The sequence below is a fragment of the Macaca mulatta genome, chromosome 16 (assembly GCF_049350105.2).
Source record: "Macaca mulatta isolate MMU2019108-1 chromosome 16, T2T-MMU8v2.0, whole genome shotgun sequence".
Taxonomy (NCBI): domain Eukaryota; kingdom Metazoa; phylum Chordata; class Mammalia; order Primates; family Cercopithecidae; genus Macaca; species Macaca mulatta.
In genome coordinates this window covers 85,576,480-85,592,889 of record NC_133421.1, presented here as the reverse complement: position 1 = coordinate 85,592,889, position 16,410 = coordinate 85,576,480, and the positions used below count along the sequence as shown (strand labels likewise).

The following is a 16,410-nucleotide window of genomic DNA, read 5'->3' as shown; positions in this document are numbered from 1 at the left end:
CATTACCCACCTTCCTGCCAAATCAGGCACACCCAGGCCGGCTCCCTCTGCTACTCCCTCTGCCTGGAAGGTCTTTTCCCACCCCAGCCTCTGCCTGCCCGAGTCCTAGCAGTCTGTGAAAGCCCAGCTCAAATGCCACTTCCACAGTTCCCCCAGCCTTTCCCATGGAGCCCCCGGGAGCAGATTGCACTGCTCTTTTGGCACTTGGAGTTGCAACAGTCTGAATGTGTGTGTACCCTCAGAAGTGATGTGTTGAGATCCTCATCCCTAAGGTGATGGTCCAAGGAGGTGGGGTCTTCAGGTGGGTGAAGCCTCATTCATGGGATGAGTGCCCTTGTCCGAGGGGCCCCAGAGGCTCTCTGGCTGTCTCTTGGCCATGTGAGGACACAGTGAAGGCAGCCATCTACAACCCAGGAAGTGGCTCTCACTGGAACCCTGACTGTGCTGTCACCGTGATCACAGACCTCCAGCCTCCAGAACTGTGAGGGGTGTCTGTTGTGTATAAGCCATCCAGTCTCTGGTGTTCTGAGATAGCAGCCAAGAGACACTAAGACAGGGGTTACTGAATGCCTGGAGAGCCAGCTCCCTCCCCAAGAGACTGGGTCCCTCCTTCTTTCTTTCTTTCTTTTCTTTTTTTTTTTTTTTTTTGAGATGGAGTCTCGCTCTGTCGCCCAGGCTGGAGTGCAGTGGCACAACCTCTGCCTCCCGGGTTCAAGCAATTCTCCTGCCTCAGCCTCCCAAGTAGCTGGGAATACAGGTGCACGCACCACCATGGCCGGCTAATTTTTTTGTATTTTTAGTAGAGATGGGGTTTTGCCATGTTGGCCAGGCTGGTCTGGAACTCGTGACCTCAAGTGATCGCCCACCTCGGCCTCCCAAAGTCCTGGGATTCCAGGCGGGAGCCACCGCGCCCGGCTCATTTGTGCTCTTTTTCTTGTGTTTTCTCCTCTTTAGCTCTGAACTCATTAAGTTCCTTCTGAACATTTCTAGCCTGGTCTCAGGGGACCTGAGAGTATCTTCCCATCCCCCAAGCCCAGAGAGCTGGGGAAACAGAGGCAGGAATGCAGACCTGATGGGAGAGGTGGACAAGGGTTTGGGATGGCCGCAGCAGTGGGTGCTGAGGTTTAGGGAAGGGCCAGGGTCCCGGAACACAGAGAAGGCCAGGAACACCAGGGGACATGCATGACCTCTAGCACATTTGAGCCTGGGCCTCTCTCCAACCTTTCCTTATGTGCTGTTATAGGTTGAATCATGTTCCCTGAAAAAGACTTATTCAGATCCTAACCCCCAGGACCTGTGGCTGTGACCTTATTTGGAAATAAGAGTATTTGTAGATATGACCGAGTTAAGATGAGGGCATACTGGAGTAGAATATGCCCTCATCCAACGACTGGTGTCCTTACAAGAAGAGGAAATTGGCACCGGGCTCAGTGGCTCACGCCTGTAATCCTAGCACTTTGGGAGGCTGAGGCAGGCAGACTGCTTAAGCCCAGGGGTTTGAGTGAGCAACAGAGCAAGAGTCTCTCAAAAAAAAAAAAAAAAAAAAAAAAGAGAGAGAGAAGAGGACATGAACACAGACACAGAGAAAAGGCAAATGACAACTGAGACTGATATTAGAGCGCATCTTACAGCTGAGAGCCAAGGAACGCCAAGAACTGCCAGCCAGTACCAGAAGCTGGGACAGATGCCCAGGACAGAGTCTCTCTCAGATCCTGCAGAAGGAAGCCATGCTGCAGCACCTTACTGAAAGCATTTCTTTCTATTCCAAATGGAGACAATACACCACAGTGGTATGAGCAGTTACCTGTGACTTTGTCACTAACCGAAATTACAGGTATCTCCGGGTGCAGTGGCTCATGTCTGTAATCCCAGCACTTTGGGAGGCTGAGGCGGGCAGATCACTTGAGGTCAGGAGTTCGAGACCAGCCTGGCCAACATGGTGAAACCCCATCTCTACTAAAAATACAAAAAAAATTAGCCAGGCAAGGTAGCATTTAATTTTTTTTTTTTTTTTTTTTTTTTTTTTGAGATGCTCTGTCACCCAGGCTGGAGTGCAGTGGCGTGAACTCTCACTGCAACCTCTACCTCCCAGATTCAAGCGATTCTCCTGCCTCAGCCTCCCGAGTAGCTGGGATTACAGGTGCCCACTATCTTGCCTGTCTAATATGGTGAAACCCCATCTCTGCTAAAAATACAAAAATTAGCTGGGTGTGGTGGCAGGTGCCTGTAATACCAGATACTTGGGAGGCTGAGGCACGAGAATGACTTGAACCCGGGAGGTGGAGGTTGCAGTGAGCCGAAGTCGTGCCACTGTACTGCCAGTTGGGTCTCAAACTCCTGACCTTAAGTGATCCGCCTGCCTCAGCCTCCCAAAGTGCTGGGATTACAGGTGTGAGCCACCATACCCAGCCCCACTGTAGTCTTGACCTGCCCAGGGTCAAGTGATCCTACCACTTCAGCCTCCCAAGTAGCTGGGACCACAGCCTACTGCACTCAGCTATTTTTTTGTTTTGTTTTTTTTTTTTTTTGTAGAGACGGAGTCTGCCTATGTTGCTCAGGCTGGTCTCGGACTCCTGGACTCAAGTGATCCTCCCACCTTAATCTCCCCAAGTGCTGGAATTACAGGCATGAGCCCCTGCACCCAGCCTGACATCACTGTTGATGTTGACCTTGATCACCTGGCTGAGCTACTGTGTCAGGTTTCTCAGCTGTGAAGCTTTGGCTCCCTTTAGAAGAGTCGCTCTGCACAGCCCACAGGAGTGGGAAGTTAAGTTCCTCCTCACAGTCGCTACAAAAATCATTTGGGCCCGGGAGTGGTGGCTCACGCCTGTAATCCCAGCACTTTGGGAGGCCGAGGTGGGTGGATCACCTGAAGTCGGCAGTTGGAGACCAGCTTGGCCAACATGGTGAAACCCCGTCTCTACTAAAACTACAAAAATTAGCCGAGTGTGGTGGTGGGCCCGCATAATCCCAGCTACTCGAGAGGCTGAGGAAGGAGAATCGCTTGAACCCAGGAGGCACAGGTTGCAGTGAGCTGAGATTGCGTCACTGCACTCCAGCCTGGGCGACAAAAGCGAAATTCCATCTAAAAAAATAAAAATAGGCCGGGCGCGGTGGCTCACGCCTGTAATCCCAGCACTTTGGAAGGCCGAGGCGGGCGGATCACAAGGTCAGCAGATCGAGACCATGGTGAAACCCCGTCTCTACTAAAAATAGAAAAAAAAAATTAGCCGGGCGCAGTGGCGGGCGCCTGTAGTCCCAGCTACTCGGGAGGCTGAGGCCGGAGAATGGCGTGAACCCGGGAGGCGGAGCTTGCAGTGAGCCGAGATTGCACCACAGCACTCCAGCCTGGGCGACAGAGCGAGACTCCGTCTCAAAAAAAAAAATAATAAATAACATTATTTGGAATTTTCAATGCGAAATGTGTCTATTCTCCCTGGCTTGTTAATTTATTATTTATTTATATCGGCATGGACCCATAGATGTTTATTTTACACTTTGGGTTATAATCAGCGCTACTTTACTTATTCTGTTGTCATTCCGGTGTAGTGTTTTAACATTATTGAGATATAACTCATACAATAAAACGCACCACTTTAAGTGCATAATTAGATGAGCTTTAAATACTTCCAGTTGGGGAACCCCCAGCCCTACCACAGGTGCCCCCAGTGTCCAGGGACCAGAACTAAATTCCTCAGGCAAGGGACTCAGGGAATGATATCAACTTCCCATTTCGTATCTAGAAAAGCCCAAGTTCCCCACTGGGTGTAAACAGAGTCGCTAAAGGGGCTGGGCACTGTGGCTCAGCCTGTAATCCCAGCACTTTGGGAGGCTGAGGCGGGTAGATCATCTGAGGTCAAGAGTTCAAGACCAGCCTGGACCAGCCTGGACAACAACGCCATCTCTACAAAAAATTACAAAAATTAGCCGGGTGTGGTGGTGAGCGCATGTAATTCCAGTTACTTGGGAGGCTGAAGCAGGAGAATCACTTGAATCCGGGAGGCGGAGGTTGCAGTGAGCCGAGATCACCCCACTGCACTCCAGCCTGGGCGACAAGTGCGGAACTCTGTCTCAAAAAAAAAAAAAAAAAAAAAAAATAGAGTCGCTAAGGGGCAAAAACATATGTACATCAGCAGTTATTTTTCTCTGCAGTCAGCAGCTCGGGAACTTTGCTAAGGGTGCCGGGGAGGGGTCGAGCGCAAAGGTGCAGGCGTGACACAGCTAGACCCGCCCAGCTCCTGCGGAGCCCTGGCCAGGCCCAGAAGGACCAGAGGGATGGAGGTTGAGCCCTTCCCATTTCTTCCGCTGTACCCCTCGCGTTCTCCGCCCGCGCTCCCTCAGTTTCACACCCTTTCAGCAGCTCCCTTCCTTGGGACCACGCGGACTCCCCTGGGGGTCGCGCGGGCTCAGAGGCCTCCCCGCGTTGTCTGGGCGGGGACTGAGAGTCAGCGGACCAGCGGGCGGGCGGGCGGCGCTGCGGGGCGGGCCGAGCTGGGGGCGGGCGGGGGCCGGAGCCCTGGCCTAGGTCCCAGGGGGCGGTGCCGCGGCGCGAACGGCCCGGGTCCCTCCCAGGCCGGAGCAGAATCGGCGGCGCCCTGGGCGGCCGCGGAGCCATGGACAGCAGTGGTCCCTTCAGCTGCCCCATCTGCCTAGAGCCGCTCCGGGAGCCGGTGACGCTGCCCTGCGGCCACAACTTCTGTCTTGCCTGCTTGGGCGCACTCTGGCCGCATCGTGGCGCGAGTGGCGCCGGCGGACCCGGAGGCGCGGCCCGCTGCCCGCTGTGCCAGGAGCCCTTCCCCGACGGCCTTCAGCTCCGCAAGAACCACACGCTGTCCGAGCTGCTGCAGCTCCGCCAGGGCTCGGGCCCCGGGCCCGGCCCCGGCCCCGGCCCGGCCCCTGCTCCGGCTCCGGAGCCCTCGGTGCCCAGCGCGCCGCCCAGCGCCCCGGAGCCGTCGGCCCCCTGCGCGCCCGAGCCGTGGTCCGCGGGCGAAGAGCCAGTGCGCTGCGACGCGTGCCCCGAGGGCGCGGCCCTGCCTGCCGCGCTGTCCTGCCTCTCCTGCCTCGCCTCCTTTTGCCCCGCGCACCTGGGCCCGCACGAGCGCAGCCCCGCGCTCCGCGGACACCGCCTGGTGCCGCCGCTGCGCCGGCTAGAGGAGAGCCTGTGCCCGCGCCACCTGCGGCCGCTCGAGCGCTACTGCCGCGCGGAGCGCGTGTGTCTGTGCGAGGCCTGCGCCGCCCAGGAGCACCGCGGCCACGAGCTGGTGCCGCTGGAGCAGGAGCGCGCGCTTCAGGAGGTGGGCTCCGGGGGCACACTCGGGTGAGCCGGGGCTGGTGACTGACCGCGCGCGAGCGGGCCGAGGACCTTGGACCCCTCAGCCTTCCCGGGTTGGGTCTTAATTTCCTCCTCTAACCTGAGGATCTTTGCGGTCCCTTCCAGCCTTGACAAGGTCATCTGCTCGCGGGATGGAGATGGGAAGGGAGGAGGGACGTGAGAGAACGGGACAAGGACGCGAAGAGGGGGCAGGGGACCTGAAGCCGGGCCGGGGTCTATGGGGGCGTAGGCGGGAGGGAACCGGGTCAGGCCCGCGGGGTTCCGGTAGCGTGGCTCCTGCTGCCGCCCAAGGGCTCACCCGGTCTCAGCTCAGATTTGCCCTGGGCTAAGTCTGCGGCTTTCGATGGGTGTGGCAGGCGGCAGGAGGGCGGCCGGGCACACAGATTCTCTGTCCAGCTGTTCCAGGGGCCAGTGGTGGGAGCATGTGCGCCGCGGCCTCTACCTCCCGCCCCCAGTTTCCTTTGGCCTCCAGCCCGGTCTTGGCGCCTCTGGCCAAGGGATTTTCCGTCTCTCCTGCCTGGAGCAGTGACTCATAAGACCTAGGGGATTTGCCCGGAATCCCCTTTTTTCAGGCCTGGACTGTGGATGCAGGTTCTTTGGGAACAGTGATCCCCAGGGCAGCTTAATGCTTCCTTGTGCAGTCACCCCCAATCCCCGCACCTAACTCGCTTACTCTGTGCCTCTTCCCCGCTGGAGGAAGTTCTCAAATTCATCTGAGTAACACTGAGACCAGCGGAAGGCCCTGTACTGGGCCTCCTGTCAGAGACGGGAGGCAGACGCCCAGTCAGCCTGCGGGCCCCCAGGCGTTCGGGAAAGGCACCAGCCTGGGCTGCAGGCACCTCTGGCATATTATGGGACATCGTGGCCACTCCAGTCCCACCCAATGCACAGATACCACTCCCCGGTCACCCCCTTCTCTCCCCTGGCAAGGCCTGGGACCCCAGGGCAGGGCTGTGGCCTCTGCCAGACCTCACACTCATGGAGGGTGTTGTCCACAGGCTGAGCAGCCGAAAGTCTTGAGCGCCGTGGAGGACCGCATGGACGAACTGGGTGCTGGCATTGCACAGTCCAGGCGCACAGTGGCCCTCATCAAGGTCAGACACCCCTCCCCAGCCTCCATCCCTGTCCTCCCCTGCAGTGGGCATACTCCTGGCAGTGTATGCTTTCAGCATGGCACAATTCACTCCAAACAAGCCATGCGCATACCCACTGAGCACAAGTGTCCCCTGACCTGGCCCAGATGCAGGGTAGGCTCAGGCTGGCCCCTCTGTCCTCTCAAGAGGGTGAGTGGGAAGCTGGGGTCAGGGAAGGAGGGAGCCACAGTCCAGGACGGTTATTTGCCCTCATTGCCCCCGCTACTGTCATCCTGTGCAGAGTGCAGCCGTGGCGGAGCGGGAGAGGGTGAGCCGGCTGTTTGCAGAGGCTGCGGCTGCCCTGCAGGGCTTCCAGACCCAGGTGCTGGCCTTCATCGAGGAGGGGGAAGCTGCTATGCTGGGCCGCTCCCAGGGTGACCTGCGGCGACAGGAGGAACAGCGCAGCCGCCTGAGCCGAGCCCGCCAGAATCTCAGCCAGGTCCCCGAAGCCGACTCAGTCAGCTTCCTGCAGGTGAGGGCCGCTCTGGGGGCCACAGAAGGAACAGAAGCTGGGACAGGTCGGGGTGGAGGGAGGAGGAGACAGTGGGTGCATGACCTCCTGGCAGAGCCGCCTCCACCCCCAGCAAGGAGGAGCCATGGCCAGCAGAGTTTTAATGGGCATTTGTCTGGCACAGGAGCTGCTGGCACTAAGGCTGGCCCTGGAGGAGGGGTGTGGCCCTGGCCCTGGACCCCCGAGGGAGCTCAGCTTCACCAAATCTTCCCAAGCTGTCCGCGCAGTGAGAGACGTACTGGCCGTGGCCTGCGCCAACCAGTGGGAGCAGCTGAGGGGGCCGGGTGGCAACGAGGACGGGCCACAGAAGCTGGATTCGGAAGGTGGGCACCGCCCCACTCCCCCGATGACTCACCCTCTCCCAGCCTCTCGCACAGGCCCCCAGGCCTGGTGCCCATCCAGAAGTGGAGGAGGAAAATTGTGCCTGGCACAGGGAGGAGCCCAAATCCTGCCAGTGACTAGAGCTGCCACCCTGTGGGGATCAATCAGCCCCTTGGACCTGGGGTAGAGGGGGCTTCTCCTAGCCCACCCTCTAGCTCCAGAGGGGCTGTGGCCCGGGAAGCACGTGGGGCAAGGAGCAGAACACAGGCAACGGGCATGCGTGTGAGCACAGCGTGCCACGTCTGGGTGGTGCTTGCTCCCTGGTGGCTCTGGACTCTGGGAAGAAGTGAAGGGGGAAGGGATTGTAGTCACAGGTTCGGAGGGGGGCAGTCTGGGGGCATTCTCACCATTATCTCCTCTTCTGCAGCTGATGCTGAGCCCCAGGACCCCGATAGCACGAACCTCTTAGAGAGTGAAGCTCCCAGGGACTATTTCCTGAAGTGTAAGTGGGCGCCCGTGCCCCCTCCACTCACGCCGGGCCCTCCCAGGGCTGCTAGGCTGATCCCAGAAGCAGGTCCCAGCAGGGCCCTGGCACACAAGGGTTAGGATTCCTCTCCCTAGTTCGTGGGGAGAGCTAGGGCGGCTCCTGGGGTGGTCTCCGGCGGGGCTGGGTTGTGCCGGTTGGAAAGCAGGGGAGAAGCTGTGTTTTCGGGGGTGGGCACTTGTGGAGGGGCCGTGCCCTCTCAGCCTGGCCCTGAGCCCTGCCTCTCTCTTCTGTCCGCGGGATCAGTTGCCTACATCGTGGATTTGGACAGTGACACGGCAGACAAGTTCCTGCAGCTGTTTGGAACCAAAGGTGTCAAGAGGGTGCTGTGTCCTATCAACTACCCCGAGTCGCCTACCCGCTTCACGCATTGTGAGCAGGTGCTGGGCGAGGGTGCCCTGGACCGGGGCACCTACTACTGGGAGGTGGAGATTATCGAGGGCTGGGTCAGCGTGGGGGTCATGGCCGAAGACTTCTCCCCACAAGAGCCCTACGACCGCGGCCGGTTAGGCCGCAACGCCCACTCCTGCTGCCTGCAGTGGAATGGACGCAGCTTCTCTGTCTGGTTTCATGGGCTGGAGGCTCCCCTGCCGCACCCCTTCTCGCCCACGGTCGGGGTCTGCCTAGAATACGCCGACCGTGCCCTGGCCTTCTATGCTGTGCGGGACGGCAAGATGAGCCTCCTGCGGAGGCTGAAGGCCTCCCGGCCCCGCCGGGGTGGCGTCCCGGCCTCCCCCATTGACCCCTTCCAGAGCCGCCTGGACAGTCACTTTGCGGGGCTGTTCACCCACAGGCTCAAGCCTGCGTTCTTCCTGGAGAGTGTGGACGCTCACCTGCAGATCGGGCCCCTCAAGAAGTCCTGCATATCTGTGCTGAAGAGGAGGTGATGCCGGGCATGGGCGCTCCTGCTGCGGTCTCTGCTCCAGGAAGCTGCCTCCTCTGGGCCCTCTCCTTCCTCTGGGGAAGGCACCAGCATGAGTCCCATACACTCAGCCTTCTCATTTCTAGAGGCTTCCACCTTTTATACACTCAGCCTTCCCCCCCACAAGGCAGGAGGCCCTCCAGACCCTGTTCCCCTGCAGACCTCGCTTCTGAGAGACAGAGCTACAGCTGGGACAGCTCCAAGCTACCCTGACCCCTCCTTTTCCAGGTTTCTAGAACAATGTCTGGCATATAGTAGGTGCTCAATAAACACTTGTTGAATGAATGACTCCTTTTCCATCCTCGCCACCCAAGGATTCCCAGAACCACTCTCATTCATAAGCTGGTTGAGTGGGCAGGCAGGAGAGGGGCCGGAGCCCCTGGTCCCAGGATTCCTGTTGAGAGAGCGCCCTGGCCTGTGAGAAGGGGGCTGGAACAGGGTACCTGCCCTTTGGGGCACCCCCACTCCCTTGTTCCCAGCAGGGGCAGCCAGAGGTGGCTTCTCCAGCCCCACTGCCATCCTGGCTGCTTGAGTGTTTGCTTGGGATGGCCTGACTCCCACCAGCTATTTCTGTCTTTCATGTGGCAGCCTGGCTCTGGACCTGCCATCGCTGTTTGTACTGTTTGTGCCCAGCATTAAATGCAGGCCTCACCCCTCCAGGAACAGGGCAGGACCCCTGGGCGTGGGCAAGAGAGTTTTGAGACCTGGAGCTTCCTTCACACATAGCCCTCAGCCCACAGAGCCGGCCCAGGATGTGGCTGGAGCCCAGAGCATCTACAATAAGAGGACTTATGTCCTGGCTAGGCACAGTGACTCACGCCTGTAATCTCAGCACTTTGGGAGGCCAAGGCAGGCAGATCACTTGAGGTCAGGAGTTTGAGACCAGCCTAGGCAACTTGGTGAACCCCTCATCTCTACTAAAAATACAAAAATTAGCTGGGCGTGGTGGTGGGTGCCTGTAATCCCAGCTACTCAGGAGGCTGAGGCAGAAGAATCACTTGAACCCGGAAGGCAGAGGTAATAGTGAGCCAAGATCAATCACACCACTGCACTCCAGCCTGGGCGACACAGCAAGACTCCATCTCAAAAAATAAAAGGACGTATGTCTCCCTCTGGAATCTTCTTGTCCTCCATGCTGGGGACACCTGTGACCTGTCTCCCAGGAGAGCCTCTGCCTCTCTTCTGGGAGGGCCCAGTGCCCTCTGCTGCCCTAGAACCCGAGCCAGGCCTGGGATGCCCTGAGGGTACAGGCCAGTATGTTTCCAGGCGCAGGCCAGCTCGCTCCTCCCTGGGTTCTGTGTGGCCCAGGTGCACCCCAGAGAGGGGCTGTGGCCAAGGGCAAGGGCAGACAGAGAGGCCTCTCAGACAGACGCCCATCTCCAGGTCAGGCGGGATAATGGGTGAGCTATGCAGCCAGACAGCAAGGCCATACAAGTCCAGCCCCAGCGGCCTCAGCAGCTAAAAATAGCCCCTCCCGTGGAGCCTGCCTGGGCCCCCGGCAGCCAGGATGTTGTTTTTCCGGGCGGGGCCTCCTTGCTTCTGGTGCTTTGTGTTTTCAACACCGTTCCCTTGGCAGCCACGGGTCCCCAGCTCACCCGGCAGTGAAAGGGCTGGCAGAGAATGCTGCCCCACTGTCCCCTTGGATGCTCCTTGGACCACCTACTACAAGCCTCCTACCTTGCACAGGACCCCTCCCACCCCTCATGCCACCTGCTGTCTCATCTTGTCCCCCTACTTGGCACTCCCTACCCTACAGGCTCCCCTTGCCAGGGAACCTTCTGGTCTCTCACCCTGTAGGAAGCGTTGGCATGTCCTGGAATGTGAGCTAGACAAGCCTGGTGCTTTCTTGGTGGAATTCAGGTGCGACTGGTCACGCTTGTGGCCACAGACACAGCCAATCAGCAAGGATGCCATCTGCAGAGTGGCCTCCAGCTCCAGAGTCTTGTGTGGCAGTTTGGGAAACAAACATCTCTTTATAAAAAAATATTGAGGCCGGGCGCGGTGGCTCAAGCCTGTAATCCCAGCACTTTGGGAGGCCGAGACGGGCGGATCACAAGGTCAGAAGATCGAGACCATCCTGGCTAACACGGTGAAACCCCGTCTCTACTAAAAAATACAAAAAACTAGCCAGGCAAGGTGGCGAGCGCCTGTAGTCCCAGCTACTTGGGAGGCTGAGGCAGGAGAATGGAGTAAACCTGGGAGGCGGAGCTTGCAATGAGCTGAGATCCGGCCACTGTACTCCAGTCTGGGTGACAGAGCGAGACTCCATCTCAAAAAAAAAAAAAAAAAAAAAAAAAAAAAAAATTGAAGCTGGGCATGGTGGCTCACACCTGTAATCCCAGCACTTTGGGAGGCTGAGGTGGGACGATCACTCGAGCCCAGGAGTTTGAGATCAGTCTGGCCGACATGGTGAGACCCCATCTCTACAAAAACAAAAATAAAAATAATAATTGGCCAGGTGCAATTGCTCACACCTGTAATCCCAGCACTTTGGGAGGCCGAGACGGGTGGATCACGAGGTCAGGAGTTCAAGACCAGCCTGGCCAACATGGTGAAACCGTGTCTCTACTAAAAATACAAAAAAAATTAGCTCGATGTGGTGGTGGGCGCCTATAATCCCAGCTACTCAGGAGGCTGAGGCAGAGAATTACTTGAACCCAGCAGGCAGAGGTTGCAGTGAGCCGAGATCACACCACTGCACTCCAGACTGGGCGACAGAGCCAGACTCCGTCTCAAAAACAAAAAACAAAAAACAGCCAGCATGGTGGTGCATGTCTGTGGTTTCAGCTACTTGGGAGGCTGAGATGGGAGGGTCCCTTGAGCCCAGGAGGTTGGGGCTGCAGTGAGCCATGTTCATGCCACTATACTCCAGCCTGGATGACAGGGTGAGACCCTGTCTCAAAAATAAATACATAAAATAAAAAAAATTTTTTAAAATATAGAGACAGGGTTCTATACCATGCCTGAAACAAGCATTTTAATCCCAAATCCCTGTATTGTAGCTTTGCAGCTCAGAGCCAGGGATTGGCTGGCCCCTGGGTGCACAGCCAGCAAAGGGCTGGCTCTTCAGATCCCAAGTTTCAGACTCTGAAGACTGGAGTGTTAGCTACAACCTCGCATTTCCTTTGTCACCCTGGACTGCGAGCGTGTGTGTGTGTGTGTGTGTGTGTGTGTGTGTGTGTGGTCTGCATGCCTAGGTGTTTTGTGTGTATGCGTATATGTGCATATATCTGCATACCTGTGTGTATATCTGCATGTGTGTGTGTGCTATGCGTGAGTATCTGCCTGGGTGATCGTCTGTGTATGAACGCATGTTGCTCCAGCCTAGTGACTTTTCCAATGATGCTCTGAGAAGACCTAGAAGGAGGTGCACTGAGCGGGGTGGGCTGGGGAAAGGCTGGGGGCAGGTCCCTCAGCACCCCTGCCAACATCTTAATCAGAGAAGCTTTTGCCTATTTGATTCAAGACTGCTTTTAAAAAAGAAACTGGGCTGGGTGCGGTGGCTCACGCCTGTAATCCCAGCACTTTGGGAGGCTGAGGCAGGCAGATCATGAGGTCAGAAGATCGAGACCATCCTGGCCAACATGGTGAAACCCCCTCTCTACTAAAAAAAAAAAAAAAAAAAAAAAAACTAACCGGACATGGTGGCGGGCACCTGTAGTCCCAGCTACTTGGGAGGCTGAGGCAGGAGAATAGCGTGAACCCGGGAGGCAGAGCTTGCAGTGAGGCGAGATCACGCCACTGCACTCCAGCCTGGGTGATACAGCGAGACTCTGTCTCAAAAAAAAAAAAAGAAAAGAAAAGAAAAGAAAAAAGATACTGTTAAAAAGAAAAAAAAATGAGAAAACCACTGACCTAGTCTCAACCTTCCCCTCCCACTACCATTTTCAGAGGAAGAAACTGAGGCACGGGGTACTGGGGGACTGCCCAGTTACCAAGTCCAGAACACTCTCCATACTGCCCAGTCTAGGTGTGTCTTGTGCTTAGAAAAGCCTAAACAAGCCAGGCGTAGTAGCTCATGCCTGTAATCCCAGCACTTTGGGAGGTTGAGGCAGGCAGATCACTTGAGATCACGAGTTCGAGACCAGCCTGGCCAACATAGGGAACCCCATCTCTACTAAAAAATACAAAAATTAGCCAGGAGTGGTGGCACATGCCTACAGTCCTAGCTACTAGGGAGGCTGAGGCAAAAGAATCGCTTGAATCTGGGAGGCGGAGGTTGCAGTGAGCTGAGATCACACCCCTGCACTCCAGCCTGGGTGACAGAGCAAGATTTTGTCTCCAAAAAAAAAAAAAAAAAGAAATGTCTAAACACACACACACACACACACACACACACACACCCCTCACACTCACACACACACAACCCTGCTTCCCAGCATTGCCGCCTGTGTATGCGCTGCCCTCGGCCAGGTCCCAGTTCCCACGGTCACCAGAGCCCTGGCACGGCTGCCCGAGGGTCTGTGGCCTCAGAAGCTCCCGCCAGAGCCCCCGCCAGGCCCCCACCAGGCCCAGACAATGGTGCAGGGTGAGGGGTTTCCGAGGCTTTGCCGCTGGTTGCTGGGCCTGGCTGCTCTGGGCCAGGCAAGGAGCCAACCTCCACTCGCACTTTGTTTCTGTGGGAAAATGAGCTCGGGTTCCAACCAATGGCCTGAGGAAGCGGCTTGGGCTGCTCCCATGGCTTCCCCACACCCCAGGAGGACATAGACCCCCAGTCTTCTTTCCTCCCTTCTCCTCATCCTCATCCTCCCCTTCCCGAGGCCCGAGGAACACTCACAGAAGTACCTCCCTTCACCCCCTCTCCTCCCAGGCAGAGTGGGTGCGGCTGGACTGTGGCTCCCAGAGGCCTGGCCAGGAGGATGGGGCCGAACTGGGCGTGGCTGAGGTTGGCAGCTACTGCATCTCTCCCAGGAGGAAAGTACTCTAGTCCTTCTTTATCTCGGAGGATGCGTTCCCAGACCCCCCGTGTGTGCCTGACGCTGCAGACGGTACAGAATCCTATACGAACTATGGCTTTTCCATCTGGTAACCAAGACGGCTAAAAGTAAACAATGGGCGGGCAGTCCTACAGTGTGGATTCCCCGAACAAAGGGATGATTCTTGTCCCAGGCAGGCTGGATGAAGTGGGATGGTGCGAGATTTCATCATGCTACTCAGAATGGCATGCAATCTAAAACTTATGAGTTGTTTGCTTCTGGAATCTTCCATGTAACATTTCTGGATTGCAGTAGACTGTGAGAAAGCAAAGCCATTGATAACAGGGGACTACTGGAGCACTGAGCAGGGTCTGTGTCCCGTTCAACCCCAAACACCCCACGCCCATTTGATGCCGACATTCAAAATCTGGAAAGTGGCCAGGTGTGGTGGCTCATGCCTGTAATGCCAGCACTTTGGGAGGCCAAGGAGGGCAGATCATGAGGTCAGGAGTTCAAGGCCAGCCTTACCGACATAGTGAAACCCCATCTTTACTAAAAATACAAAAATTAGCTGGGCATGGTGGTGCAGGCCTGTAATTCCAGCTACTCAGAAGGCTGAGGCAGGAGAATTACTTGAACCAGGGAGGCAGAGGTTGCAGTGAGCTGAGATCGTACCACTGCACTCCAGCCTGGGTAACAGAGTGAGACTCCATCTCAAACAAACAAACGAAATCTAGAAGGCGAGGTCATTCCCCGTCCACACAGTCAGATCTGCGGGATGCATAAGAAATGCAGGAAGCCCTGGTGGTCCTTGTGGGCTTCACTTGGGATGGAGAGCCACCGTGTTCTCCTCACATGCTCCTGACACCTTCAGGGGTATATGGACCAAATAGTGATGGGGTCTTGCTGTGTTGGCCCGGCTGGTCTCCAACTCCTGGGCCCAAGCAATCTTCCCACTTCACCTTCCCAAAGTGCTGGGATTATAGGCATCAGCCACCATGCCCACACCCAGCCTGTACTTTATCTTTAAATGACATTCAAATTTTGAATTTTACTCAATAGCTGGGATTACAGGTGCACACCACCACGCCCGGCTAATTTTGTATTTTTAGCCCAGTGTTATTTTAATGTACAAGCCCGGCCCAATATTGCTTTAATATAAAAAACAGGTCAGGCATGGTGGCTCACACCTATAATCCTAGCATTTTTGGAGGCTGAGGCAGGTGGATCACCTGAGGTCAGGAGTTTGAGACCATTGTGGCCAACATGGTGAAAACCCGTCTCTACTAAAAATACAAAACTTAGCCAGGCGTGGTGGCTAATCCCAGCTACTTGGGAGGCTGAGGCAGGAGGATGGCTTGAACCCGGGAGGCGGAGGTTGCAGTGAGCTGGGATTGCACCACTGCACTCCAGCCTGGCAACAGAGCGAGACTCTGTCTCAAAAAAAAAAAAAAAGTTTAAAATGGTGAATTTTATGTTATGTATATTTTACCACGTGCCCCCGCCCAACACTGCCAAAAATAAAGAAAGAAAAGGACAGTGGCCATGAGAAGGAGCCCTAATGGGGCTGGCGGAAGGCCATTTCTAGGGATCACTTCCTTGAAGAAAGGGCTGTTGAGACCTGAAGGACAGGGAGGAGCTAACAAGACAGAAAGGATGGGTGTGGGCTCGAGACCAGCCAGTGCACTGCAGGGGACAGCAGTGCAGGGCAGAAGGGTGAGAGGCCTGAGGTGGCAGGCCAGGTCCTGCAAGGCAAAGCCTGGTAAGGATTCTAGACTTTTCCTAGGAACAATGGGAAGCCAGGGCATGGTCTCACATCAGTAAACAGTACAGTCAGATTTGAAGTTTTGACTGGGCACCATGGCTCACGCCTGTAATCCCAGCACTTTGGGAGTCTGAGGCGGGAGGATCACAAGCTCAGGAGTTCAAGGCCAGCCTGGGCAACATGGTGAAACCCCATCTCTACCAAAAATAGAAAAAAAAAAAAAAAAATCAGCCAGGCATGGTGACGCACACCTGTGGTTCCAGCTACTCTGAGGGCTGAGGTACGAGGATTGCTTGAGCCCAGGAAGCAGAGGTTGCAGTGAGCTGAGATCACACTGCAGTCCAGCCTGGGTGACAGAGAGAGACTCCATTTCTTTCTTTCTTTTTTTTTTTTTTGAGACGGAGTCTGGCTCTGTCGCCCAGGCTGGAGTGCAGTGGCCGGATCTCAGCTCACTGCAAGCTCTGCCTCCCGGATTTACGCCATTCTCCTGCCTCAGCCTCCCAAGTAGCTGGGACTACAGGCGCCCGCCGCCTCGCCCGGCTAGTTTTTTGTATTTTTTAGTAGAGACGGGGTTTCACCGGGTTAGCCAGGATGGTCTCGATCTCCTGACCTTGTGATCTGCCCGTCTTGGCCTCCCAAAGTGCTAGGATTACAGGCTTGAGCCACCGCGCCCGGCCAAGACTCCATTTCAAAGTTAAAAAAAAAGGGTTTGAAGTTTCAAAGTCATTCTATTATTTAGGTGAGAAATAAGCTAAGGAGGGGAAAAAAGAGGATGAAAATAACTAAAACTGCTGCCTTGCATCTTGCCAGGGAGAGTCCCCTAACTCTGGGAAGGGGGACAGAGAAATCTAATAGCAGGGAGAGCCAGGCCCTTAAGCACCTCCCCTGCTCCCTCCTCTCCTCCAGCTCTCTGGTGTAGGGGGTCCCTCCAGCCAAGGCTCCTCAGTACTGGGATGCGGACATCTT

General features: G+C 56.3%; 1 protein-coding gene across 3 annotated transcripts; it reads left to right on the top strand.

Moving 5' to 3' along the window:
* The first annotated feature begins 4,580 nt into the window (after window positions 1-4,580).
* On the top strand, window positions 4,581-9,048 carry TRIM47 (tripartite motif containing 47). 3 transcript variants are annotated; one of them, XM_077972916.1, is made up of 7 exons: window positions 4,581-5,294; window positions 6,331-6,426; window positions 6,707-6,937; window positions 7,101-7,299; window positions 7,725-7,799; window positions 8,088-8,221; window positions 8,635-9,048. In XM_077972916.1, exons 1-7 carry the CDS (start codon window positions 4,614-4,616, stop codon window positions 8,974-8,976), a joined length of 1,758 nt encoding a protein of 585 aa, XP_077829042.1. In that variant the 5' UTR covers window positions 4,581-4,613; the 3' UTR covers window positions 8,977-9,048. The 3 variants fall into 3 exon arrangements, with proteins under 3 accessions (XP_077829042.1, XP_001101126.1, XP_028692641.1); XM_001101126.5 differs by having other exon boundaries at window positions 8,088-9,048; XM_028836808.2 differs by having other exon boundaries at window positions 4,581-5,317; window positions 8,088-9,048.
* Window positions 9,049-16,410: the final 7,362 nt, after the last annotated feature.